A 12,958-nucleotide genomic window follows, 5' to 3' on the forward strand; every position below is an offset into this window, starting at 1 on the left:
AGTGAAGCCCAGTGTGAGGGTCTCTGTCTTTAAAATAATGAGAGCTGGTGATAAAGTGGTGGTGAGGGAATCACGGCTGAGACTGAACTTCGATCCGCCTCCCATGTTCAACTGAGGGCGAATGTGGAAGTTGCCACTCAGACCACAGTAACGTCACACCAGACGCTCCCAGTTTATTTTGTCATTTTAATCAATGTACAGTTGGGAGGTCGCTTGCTGACGTTTGTTATGGCTCCATCAAGGAACCTAATAAATCTTTCTGTAGAGCTCTCTGTGGCATGTTTGACTGAAATGTGTTTTATTTGGTTCCCGTCATGAAATCTGTCTTAAAGAGAACTAAACCTCAGTGCTGGTTCTGGTGTGGTCAGCGAGTCCATCCAGACCCTTCAAGAGGGTAATTTGTATATGTCCAAATGATAAGCTTTGGAAAATATTATTAATTATTAATGCCTGAGTTTCAGAGTTCCTGAGATTTGGGAGGAATCTATTATTGTGTCTAAATCTATAAATATTTTTGGCCTGTTGCTTGTTTTGTAATCAAAACCTGAGAAACTTTTGTGTGCCAAAAACAGAACGTCCTCCTATTGGCTTATAGAACATGCAGGGGTGTGTGCACTGTGCTCCACATAGTTATGAAGATCTTGATTAACCACATTAGCGTCACATTAGTAACTTTGTCCTCGACAGCTCGGCCATCTTCAGAACCTGCCCGGGAATTGAACTGCACATGTGCACTGGCTCCATTCGTGGGGTTGTCCTGCATAGTCAGTGGTGTCAGTAGATCATTAAGTAAAATAATATATAACTCAGGCACGTGCAGAGGGGGGGGCTAGAGGGGCTTGAGCACCCGCCCCTTTCCTGATGGGTGCCCAAAGTGCCCTTTTGTTGAGGCAACTTTTTAAAAAAAAATTATTATTTATTTTTATGTGTGTGTGCGTGCGGAGTCCTGTCTGTGCCCCTCAACAATAATATTTAACTATTAATCACAGTTTTGCTAAATAAAAGGATCTGGCTTGCATCAGTCACATGATCACATTTAACCAATGATCGCCCTTGACGGCAGAACGCGCTGGTTACGAGCCGGGAACGAGCTCACAAAGAGCACGCGCATTTTTTGCGGTCCGGAGCTGTAGGAGAAACACAAGTTAACTCAGAGACACAGACTGATGCAACAAAACCAGTAAGTAGGTGTACAGCGTACACTGTAGTGTGTAGCACCCAGGAGTATTGGCTTATTTCGTACACGTTGGTAAGTTGTCTTGTGACAATTTGACGAACTGAAACAAACGAGCGTGCTGTGTGTGCAACAGCGTGATAAACATTACCTGTCCTTTTATTAACTGCACATGTAGTGCTGGTCACAGCTGCTGGCTACCTGTGTAAGGCTGTCATGGGTCTGTAGCTCTGTCACCGTTTTAGGGAACATATTTAGTTTTAAAGTATTTAGAACATAGTTTTAAAGTAAGTTACAGAGCTTTTCCTGCCTTTCTGGAGGGATTATATTTCACTAAAAAACGATCTAATATGCATGTCCACATAATAATTATTATAATTATAATATATTAAAAAAACACACGCTGTATTTTAAAGAACATACATTAAGAAGCAGATTATATTAGATTTATATTTTAAATAAGACAAAATTTGGATTTTACAGCAGTAACATTATTGTATCTCTACAGTTTAAAAATGTAATAAGCTTTGCCCTGCACAGAGTGGATAGTGAAACAAATGGAATCATCATAAATACATTATTTCATATTTATTACTTCCCCCTCCTCATTGCTTTATTATTGTAGCTCTAGTAATAAATAATAATGTAAGGATTCTGGATCAGCACCATGATGCCCATAGTATATACAGTATTCTGAAGAAGGTCTAAAACGTCACTGTGTGTGCGTGCATGTGTGTGTTTTATGTATATGGATTTTTTTTTAAATTATTACTCATGATATAACATTGTCTAGACATGCCTGGTAAGGACATGAGGAGGAAACAGCAGGAGCTGTGTGAGGCTACTAAAGGCAGTGCTATAACATTTTTCTCTCATCATTTTATTATAGATTAAGTGCAAGAGTTGTTAGGTGTGGATAATTAGATTATAGTTTATTGCAATAGCAAGTTGTGCCTTGTTCTCACATAGACAGCAAGTGGAGAGTGATATATGAAATGATGGGATGGAAGGAAGAAGAGAAGCAAAGAGTGATTCACAGGCAGAGCCTAATTTCTTTCTCACAGTTTTTTGTTGCCTTATGGTTCCAAGCGCTGTCACCAATCTTTGCATTTTGTTATTATCTCATGACACTTGTTTAATCAGCTACCATCTCTCCTGTGGACTTTTTAATGTCTAGAGTCTCAGATAAACACAGCCCTGCCCTTCCCATATTAGATTCTTGATGAATGTGTGTTGTTGTTATTCAGCCTGGTTCAATGTGCCCCTTTTTAACTTTGAGCACCCGCCCCTTTAAACTTCTCTGCACGGCCCTGATATAACTAGTAGGGGTGCAACGATATTCGTATCGATATTGAACTGTTCGATACAGTGTTTTTGGTTCGGTACACATATGTATGAACAATACAAAATTTGTAATTTATTTTATCAACTTTCCTTCTGACGATGCTGTCTGTGTTGAGCGCTCAGTGAATCTGCGTTCGACAGCATCATCAGAAGGAAGAGCGCAGGGCAAGCTAGCGAGACAGAAGTTAAGCTCTCCTTGCAACATGGCAAATTGAACCTCCCCCACCCTCATTCAGATCTGGCGTTTGGAATTATTTTGGTTTTCATATGACGTATGACCCTGAAGGTAAGCACGTCATGGACTAAAGTAAAACAGTATGTTGGATGTGCCACGCAATGCTTAATTACATGGGTGGGAACTAGTGTGTTAGCGCAGTTAGCTCGTTAACGTGTTGGCCGTCTAGCCCCATGCACGGCGATCAGGGGTAGCTCGTTAACGGAGATTTGCCGTGTTGTGGCGTTAAGGTCATTTCAACGAGATTAACCTGAAAGCACTAGTGGGAACATAACGAATATGACTGCACATTTACGCCGACATCATCCTAGTGCACAGACAAGTGGAAGCAGACAAAAACAACAAGCACGCATGCTACAAACTTTACCCGAGTCATTTAGACAGCCGTTAGCACAGGATTCTCCTCATGGGGACCTGATATATTTAATATGCTGCTGAGAATATAGCCCAGAAGAAGCATATAGTATAGCTTTTATTTTGGAAAGAGACATTTCTCTGTAATAAACTCTCTTTTCCAAAGATGAGTGATTCCTCAATCAGATACAGGGCTCGCAATATCGCTAGCCCGACATCCCGGGGCTAGCGATTTTTCCAGTCGGGCTACCAAAATCTATCTCTGCCCTGCCCGTCGGGCTATTGTAGGAAGGAAAAATATATGTCAATGCTTTTGCATTCTTTCGGAAATGTAGCTGGGTAATTATGTCATTGGCATCGGTGAGCCACTGTCAATATGTGACATATTGAAATCGCATTTGAATTTGCACTTGTTTTTTGCTTTCATTTTGCAATCGCACGAACTGTGTATAGAGAGCGACAGCACTGATTGGTGAGTGATGATAATTTGCGCACCAATTCCTCTGACATCGTCTTATCAATCGTTAGCTTACTATGCAAACAAGACAAGTGAAATCTCCTGCAGTGAGCTTAAACATGTGAGAGGTTGATCGCGCAGAGAATCGCTGAGCTTATGTGAGTGCGTGTGTAAAAGCAGCAGAATATATATTTTAGTTTTGCTGAGCCAAATAAGACAGGTCAGGGTGAAGAAGTGACAGCCAAAGAAAAGCTTACCACAAAACGGAAAAGTAATGACAAATCAGACTATAAGGCAAAAAGAAAGTGCAGCTTTATGGTTTCATGGACAAAATAATTTCTGTGGCTGCGATATGATGAGCTAAATAACCAGGGGTGCACATAAGTGGTCCGCAGGTGCACATTCGCTGTCAAAAATAAAAAACGCGCACAAGGGTTAGGGTTAAATTTAAAAACTGTACTTTTCAGTTAAAATATATATTTATAATTTTAATAAATGACAAATTAAAAAGACATGAACATTTTTTTTTGTATCGAAAAAATATCGAACCGCGACACCAAAGTATCGAACCGAACCAAACCGTGAATTTTGTGTATCGTTGCACCCCTAGTAACTAGATTCCTTTGAAAGAGCATCCATGGACGACAAAGCTGGGCGGAGTCTGCTCTAAGACACCAAATGAGCAAATGTTTGCTAACCTGTATCAGTGATCACCTTTTTGTTGGCCTGGTCCCCCAGTCCTCCCACTCCCCCCGGTCCTCGGTGGATGCTGTCACTTCCTCTGACACTGGCTCACCATTTATGTTGTGTCAAGAATCAAACGTGAAGATCTAATTTACTCTAAACTCTCTGACTGTTACTAATATAGTCATAAAATATGCAACAACCACTGGAGATGGAGATGAAGCTTCAACTTGCAGAAAATAGTTTATTAAAATCAGTTTGAATAAACCCAAGGCTCAGAGCAAAAGAGACAAAAGCGCCCCCAAGTGGTCAGACTGTAGACGAACAGAATAAACCCTATCAAAGACAAACACGCTGGAAGCATCTTTTCTAACACTCCAGTATTTATTAGCATTTATTATAAATTTATTGTGACTTTGAAGACGTTCAGTGTTTCCTTTGGTATAACGGAGGTCTGACTACAGTCCAGTAAACACACTGATTAGGATTATAGATTAAACTGCAGTAATACTTTCACAGTGTGCAGTGATGCACAGGTCCGAGTGGTTTTACACTGAAATTCTCAACAACAGGAAACTATAAAAATTTGTTACTCTAATAATAAACATAGAAGAAGAAAAACATTTTTCATTTAGAGTTGATGAATATAAATGAATTTGAACTTTACAAACCAATCAAAGACAAACTGATCCACGTGAGTTTATAACAATATTCAAAGGCTGCTGCTGGACACAGACAGGTAACATCATTTTGACTTGCTGTCACCTGGATCTGGAGTCATAAACACTGAAGCGCTGAACATTAATACAAATCTGTTTCTGCCAACTAGTGATAAACCTGCAGACTAATGGCTCAGAAAGCTAAAACGAGCCAATCATTTCTGTGTTTAGTTCCCCTGAAATCAGATGTGATATCAGCAGCTCTGAGTTCATTCATCATTATTGTCCAGTGATGAGATTTCTGCTCCGTTTGGTGACAGTCAGCAGATTTTTCCTGAGTGTGGACGTGAACAGTCGTACCTGACAGCAGCAGGTAGCAAACAGAGATCGTCTTTCCAGCTGGAACTCTTCACTGAGCTGAGCTCATTCAAAATGTCCTGGAGTCAGATTCAGGACAGGAAACAGTTCAAATGTGCGTCTTCACTCTGACTCTGGATCAGATCTCAGTGACAGACTGTGGACATTATGGAAGCCTAAATGTGACACCATCTTCCTCCTTCACTGCAGATTAAATCCAAACAAAGATTCTCATTAAAAGTCTGCAGGTCTGAGAGAGACTGAATCGTTGTGTCATGTCAAACACAGTAAGAGGAGCTGAAGCACAGATGTGAAGAGCAGATGTTCATCAGATTATGACCTCACTCTGTTTTGTCTTCATATACATTCAGTCTGTGTTTATAATGCAGATTTTCTGCTTTTATAATAACACATTTTATATTTTCTGTGATCACAGACTGACTCGGTGTGGACTCTCAGGGACTCACTGTGAAGTTGTGGCCTCAGCCCTGAAGTCCATCCCCTCCCATCTGACAGAGCTGGAGATGAGTAACAACAAGCTGCAGGATTCAGCAGTGAAGCTTCTGTGTGCTGGACTGGAGAGTCCAAACTGTCGACTGGAGACTCTGAGGTGAGTTCACTGACTGCAGCTGTTGTTGTTTTTCTATATTTCAGATCTTTGATATTTGAAACGTTCTTTAGTTCCTAAATGTTCAGGATGTGTCTGAAGAGAAATGTGTCTTTGAGTGCTTTCAGAAATGTTGTGTCTTTCCAAACGACTGAACAACAGTTTTTCCTCTTGGCTCCAAATAGAAGTGACAGACTTGAGCAGGGTTCATTTAAAGGCTGACAGAAGTGGCGTGGTGACGGGGAGATGTTTGTCAGGACAGCTTTTTAGCCTCCACAGGTTCATGTTGTGCTCCATCAGTCAGTGAAGATGAAGTCAGTACTGATGAGGCTGTAGAGTGTGTGAGGGATGCGAATGAGGCTGTTGGAGATCTGATGATAGCAGATAAAAACAGGCTGCAGAGACTTTGAGCTTGTGTGGAAACAGACAGAGAGAAAAGAAAGACATGAATGTCAAAGCTAATAAAGGTGAAGTTAGGAGCTGTGATGATGTTCATGTATCAGAAGCTGATCGGGCTGCTACAGAGACGACCCACACAGCTGCTGTGGTGAGGTTTGTGTTAAAGCAGAGGAACACAGGCCCAAACATGACAGCAAAGCAGGTTTCAGGCTCTGTGAGAGGATTTCAAACAGAAGCTGGAGAAGAGAAAGGACTACAGAAAGAAGGCAGCTGAGACCAGTCCAAGTGTTTCCATGGAGCCCAGTCTAACATTCATTCATACACTAACGTACAGAAGTGAACGGGAAAATGAATCCATAGTTTCAAATGTAGAAATAGTTCTCAGTTCATTTACAGAGTTTAATACAGTTCATGAGGAAATGTTCAAAACAGCAGCTGAGAAGAAATCTGCTTCACAAAGTTGGATCCAATTCCAATAGTTTGTGATGCACTTGAACGCAGCGTGAGCAGTTCACTGCCTAACCCCACAGAGACTGTCAGTCTGGACTTTTCTTTATTTCTATTGGCTGTCAGTGAGATTTCAGAGCAATCAGAGACTGTGGGTCTGTGTATGAAGTATAATTCATGTGCAGTTGTTGAAGTTGTAGAATGAGAAATGGCAGTTTGGGGTATTTCCTGCTTTCATTGTCCTGCTTGTGCTGATGAAAATGTTTATTGACGTGTGAATTCATTCTTCAACGCTCGATTCTGCCTGAACAACGTGAAAACTTTGCTTTGTGTAACACAATTCAAAGCACTGAAGCATCGACTTATTTCATTATCCAACAATGAAAACAGGAAACACAGACAGCTGGCCTTCAAAGTAAAAGCTGCTCCTTTTGAAACATGTTGGTGGTAAAATGTTAGAAGAGCTGAAGCACATAAATGATCTACGTGCCAAAATATTAAACACAGTTGATATATTTGTGTGAGTGTTGTGATTCAGGTGTAGATGTAATAATGTACATATAGCAGAGTTTCCTCTTCTAGATCAGCTGATCAGAGTCAGGCCAATCAGCTCTGAGCATGCTCAGTCTGAGTTATGGAGCCACATACTATTATTCACCATGGCAACGGCATGAGCAGAGGCTCCGTGTGAATCCAGAGGAGCAGAAACATGAATGATGACAGTAGATGTTTGTGTGAAAGTGCTGGAAGCAAATGAGTGTGTGATGTTCTTTCAGTGTTGCACTTTGTAGACGCTCCCTGAGCACTGGTCTCACAGCCAGCTGCACATAGAGACCAGTGTTGTTAGTCCAGGTCAGAAGATGACTTGTTGGAATGAAAATGAGCTTGTAGTTTGTCTGCTTTAATAATGTGACTGGAAAAAGGTGTTGGACTTCAAATATGTCCATTTCTTTCACACTTCACCTTTAAAAGTGAAGCCATGTGGTTCCTGGAAGGAAAAACACGACTTTTTCAAGTCTTTGTCCTGTTTTTATGAGAAATGTACGACTTTAATGTGAAACATTCAGAGTTTTTTCTCTTGTTGTGTTTGTTTGAAGCTGCTTCCTGTTGGCTTCAGCTGTTTGGAGTTTCCATTTTCTAAACTTCTACATTCTGAAGCTTCTTCAGCTCTGAACAGATGATGAAACACTGAATGATTTCAAGCACTTTGTCTAATAAACTTACATCTTTCATTCTTTATACAGATTGGAGAGCTGTGGTTTGTCAGAGATCAGCTGTGATTATCTGGCAGCAGCACTGAAGTCCAACCCCTCCCATCTGAGACAGCTGGAGCTGAGCTGGAACAACAACCTTCAGGATCCAGGAGTGAAGCATCTGTGTGGTTTCCTGGAGAGTCCAGGATGTAAACTTGAAACTCTGAGGTCAGTCAGCATGTTTTAGTTGTGCTGAGATGAATATGATGTGAAAGTTGTGCTGACACTAAACTGCAGACATCAGGCTGATATTATACTGATCCACACTGAGGATCTTCATGGTAAAGTCTGTTTTCTTCTTCTCTGGTTTAGTCCATTGACTGCAGCAGAACAATGTTCACATTTCAAACAGTGATACTCAACGTATGGCCCGCGGCCCACACGCGGCCTGCCCACCTTTCCTGATTCAGAGAGAGGGGACCCTGATTAACTGTGTAGCTTCTTCCTCACAGTTCTAAGTATCAGACACAACAATGAATAATCCACAGCTGACTGTCTTTAGCAGGTCAAAGGTCACGGCACACAGCAGACAGTCAGAAATATTCTAACTCTGATCATTTATCAGTTGTGACACTGTGAGACTTGATCAGAGGTGTGATCATCACAGCAGAGGCCTTTGTGTCAAAGTCACTGAGGATCAAACAGAAACACATGAAGCAGATTTTCCTCTTCTGGCTTTTTATAGCAGATAACCTTCAAAATATTCTGCAGTCGATCAAAAACTGAAGCAAACCATGAAGCAACATGTGAACATGAGCTGATGCTGCTGAAGTGAAGCAAAGTTACAGAGGTTTGATTACAGACACAGCTGAGAGTTTGTAATCTGTCATCATTTTAAAAAGTTTCCATGGAACAGCAGAAATGAGGCTTTACTGTCAGAGGCCGACAGCACTGAACACAACAGCAGACTGGTGGCTAATAAACAGTGAATGATGCAGAAACAGATGTTTGAAGCTGTTCTTGGAGTACACTGAGAGAGAGAGAGCTGTGCAGGCAGGAACAGCCAAAGTCAGAGAGAATTCATGAGCATATTGATCAAACGTGAAGCAGAGTTTGGATCTTCTTTTGCTGCTGCTTCACTCAGTTTTGGTTGGAGACAGATGAAACCTGCAGCTTCAGGATCTGTGAGCTGTCCACTTTCAGCCCCGACGGCGTGTCCGTGTACGTGCCGTCGAGTGAACGATCCACGCTCTGTGTTTCCATCTTTGTGTGTTTAGCTGCTCTCATTTACTGTTTTAGCTGTTTGCTGCTTGTTGAAATAGTTTGTGAGCTTTAACCTGAGATTCTGGCAAAATACATTTATATTAAACATCGATTCAGGGTTGAATGAATCAACATCGTTTTATTCAAATTAAAACCATTTAAATGGGAACATGAATTTTTTACAGCCGCCTCTAATGCTGGGTAATGTCAGCTGGTCCATGTGCAGCTGGCTGTGAGGCTCAGGGAGCGTCTACAAAGTGCAACACTGAAAGAACATCATCCATAAATATTGAGTAAGAACTGGACTCTCATACAGCGAGACTCGAATGCCTTTAAACATCAGCTTATCCTGCTGATCCAAGTCCAACACTGAGTTTGTAAAAACATGTTTGTCAATCATTTTGTTTGGTTTCTGAGGAAAATGATTCAATAACTTGCTGCTAATACACAACATTTCATCATATTTCCTCATAACCCTCTTTTGTCTGACCATTTGATCCCATTTGAATTTGCAATAAAGGATCCACAGAGTTTGGTGACAATAATGACAGTAGATGTTTGTGTGAAAGTGCTGGAAGCAAATGAGTGTGTGATGTTCTTTCAGTGTTGCACTTTGTAGACGCTCCCTGAGCACTGGTCTCACAGCCAGCTGCACATAGAGACCAGTGTTGTTAGTCCAGGTCAGAAGATGACTTGTTGGAATGAAAATGAGCTTGTAGTTTGTCTGCTTTAATAATGTGACTGGAAAAAGGTGTTGGACTTCAAATATGTCCATTTCTGTCACACTTCACCTTTAAAAGTGAAGCCATGTGGTTCCTGGAAGGAAAAACACGACTTTTTCAAGTCTTTGTCCTGTTTTTATGAGAAATGTACGACTTTAATGTTCTTTTTTTTTTTTTAACTAAATTTTTATTATAATTTACAACATTACAACTTGTGCTTGTCGATGTTCACAAGTAGGACAGTTACAGGAACCGCAATGCAGAAATGTAGATTAAAATAAGAACTGCAATTAGGAAGCACAAAACAAAACTGGGAAGCAAAACAAAACCCAAGCAAGCAAACAAACAAACAGACAACAACAAAAACAAAAAGAAAACAAAATCCTTATGTAATATTAAATAACATGTGACAAACTTAGCCATAAATGAACAAAACGAAAGAGACCTATGCTAAATTATTGAAACAGTAAAGCATGTATGGGTCGCCAACGCTCAGTAAACAATTCTCTCTGAATCTGCAGAGCAGATGTTATTTCCTCCATCTGGTAAATTTCTCTTGCTTTATCAATCCACATATTATATGAAGGTGGGTCAAGATTCAGCCATTTAATAGTGATACACTTTAGTGCTGCTGTAAGATTCTTAAGAGATACGTTTTATTGTTTCCCGCAAAACCATTTGGTAAGACTCCTAAAATGGCTAACTGTTGGTCTTTTGTTAATGGTTGTTGGAAAACTGTACTGAGAACTTTAAATATGTCATTCCAAAGTGAGCAGATTTTTGGGCATGACCAGAATATATGTGAGTGGGTTCCTAAAGAAGTACCACAATTTCGCCAGCAGGTGTCAGGATTTGTAGGCTTCATTTTGGCAATTATCTCTGGGGTTCTAAAATATCTCATGACCACCTTCCATTTAAATTCTCTCCACAGCCCAGAATTAGTCACCAGATGGGCTTCACCGAACACCTCTTCCCAGGTGTCCTCTGAGATTTGAGTGCCAGTCTCAGCTTCCCACCTTGCCTTAATATCCAAAGTTGCATTTGTATTGAAACTCATAAATGCGTTATAAAAATGACTGATTAATTTTGGGGAGGAATTACTTTGAAATATTTTTAGAAATATTTCCTCAATGGGTGAGGGCTCCAAAACTTGCCTCCATTCTTTATGTTTTGTCAAAAAGCTTCTTAGCTGCAGAAATCTAAAAAAGTCAGAAGAAGGAAGCTGAAACTGACCTCAACTGTTCAAATGAGCTCAGGTGCCCATTCCTCACAACATGACAAAGTTTATGAAGCCCGCTATGTGACCATGCTCTGAAGCCAGAGTCTTCCACAATAGGAGAAAAACCCTGCAGGGAGGAGAGGCTTGATAACAATGAAATTTCTTTTGGAAGACCAAATGATTGTTTGATTCTACGCCAAATCTTTAGTGTGACCCTCGTCCGTTCCCCCATATGCACATTTTTAATTGAAATGTTAGAACAAAGCAGGGATTCCAATGATCTTTCGCACATTGTCTTCTCAATGTTTAGCCACTGAGTTTCAGACAAATCCCGCACCCATACAGTCAGGGGTCTCATCTGAGCTGCCCAGAAATAATATTTCAGATTTGGAACAGCCAATCCCCCCTGCAGCTTTGACAGTTTTAATGTTTGGAACTTGATCCTTGGGCGTTTGCTTTGCCATATAAATTAGGAAAAAAGTTTATCTAAATTATCAAATGTAGAGTTGGGAATGTTAATAGGCAGCATTTGAAAAAGGTCTAGAAGTCTTGGCAATACATTCATACGTATACTCTCGATCCGACCCAAGAAAGACAGAGGCAGGACTGTCCATCTCTCTAAATCTTTTTTTATTTTTTGCAACTATAACTTCATAATTTACTTTAAACAAGTCTGATAATGAGTGAGGAATTTGAATTCCTAAATACTTGATACCTTCGTTTGGCCATTTAAAGCCACATCGCTCCTTGAATGTTAGTGAAATGTTTCCTCCTATATCCATTGCCAATGTTTTGTCAATATTAACTGTGTAACCAGAGAGGTAAACGTATGTACTAATAATTTCTTTTAAATGAGGTAAACTGACTGCAGGATTTGAAATGTATAAAAGTACATCGTCTGCATAGATGGACAATTTATGCTGTTCTCCATTAACTGAAAGGCCCTGAATTTCATGTTCTGATCACCACCTGCACTCATGTATATATCTATCTACTTAGCACTTTTAATTCTTATTCTTTTTATTTTAATGTCTATTTTAGCGTAATTTATGACAGTATGTTTGCACTGAAGCACCGCAGCAATTTCCTAATGTTGTAAACCTGCTCAACATTTGGCAATAAAACCCTTTCTGATTCTGATTCTGATTCATCTCTAATCAGAATCAGAATACTTTATTGATCCCTGGGGGAAATTATTTTTTTGTTACAGTGCTCCATTATAAACCAACATAAACCAACATTAAGACAAGACAGACAATATGCTAACTAAGAATAGTACAATATATACATATTAGGGGTGCAACGATACACAAAATTCACGGTTCGGTTCGGTTCGATACTTTGGTGTCACGGTTCGATATTTTTTCGATACAAAAAGAAATGTTCATGCCTTTTTAATTTGTCATTTATTAAAATTATAAATATATATTTTAACTCAAAAGTACAGTTTTTAAATTTAACCCTAACCCTTGTGCGTGTTTTTTATTTTGACAGCGAATGCGCACCTGGGGACCACTTATGTGCAGCCCTGGTTACAGTGGGGCAAAAAAGTATTTAGTCAGCCACCGATTGTGCAAGTTCCCCCACCTAAAATGATGACAGAGGTCAGTAATTTGCACCAGAGATACACTTCAACTGTGAGAGACAGAATGTGAAAAAAAAATCCATGAATTCACATGGTAGGATTTGTAAAGAATTTATTCGTAAATCAGGGTGGAAAATAAGTATTTGGTCACCTCAAACAAAGAAAATCTCTGGCTCTCACAGACCTGTAACGTCTTCTGTAAGAAGCTTTTCTGTCCCCCACTCGTTACCTGTATGAATGGCACCTGTTTGAACTCATC

At 40.1% G+C, this 12,958-nt stretch overlaps 2 protein-coding genes across 2 annotated transcripts in view; both read left to right on the forward strand.

Annotated features, from left to right (window-relative positions):
* The window catches only part of LOC309701484 (NACHT, LRR and PYD domains-containing protein 12-like), a 1,104,110-nt gene that overhangs the window by 170,118 nt on the left and 921,034 nt on the right, over nt 1–12,958 (forward strand). Inside the window, exon 7 of the mRNA XM_082525720.1 lies at nt 5,701–5,874. Within this exon, the coding sequence (XP_082381846.1) occupies nt 5,701–5,874 (174 nt within the window). The remainder of the gene's footprint in view (nt 1–5,700; nt 5,875–12,958) is intronic.
* LOC309700363 (ribonuclease inhibitor-like) overlaps nt 7,939–12,958 on the forward strand; it is a gene marked incomplete at both ends in the record, with an annotated part of 16,423 nt that continues 11,403 nt past the window's right edge. Inside the window, one exon of the mRNA XM_082523884.1 lies at nt 7,939–8,138. Coding sequence (XP_082380010.1) covers nt 7,939–8,138 — 200 coding nt within the window. The remainder of the gene's footprint in view (nt 8,139–12,958) is intronic.

The sequence above is a fragment of the Aulonocara stuartgranti genome (assembly GCF_965226115.1).
Source record: "Aulonocara stuartgranti genome assembly, chromosome: 23".
Taxonomy (NCBI): Eukaryota; Metazoa; Chordata; class Actinopteri; order Cichliformes; family Cichlidae; genus Aulonocara; species Aulonocara stuartgranti.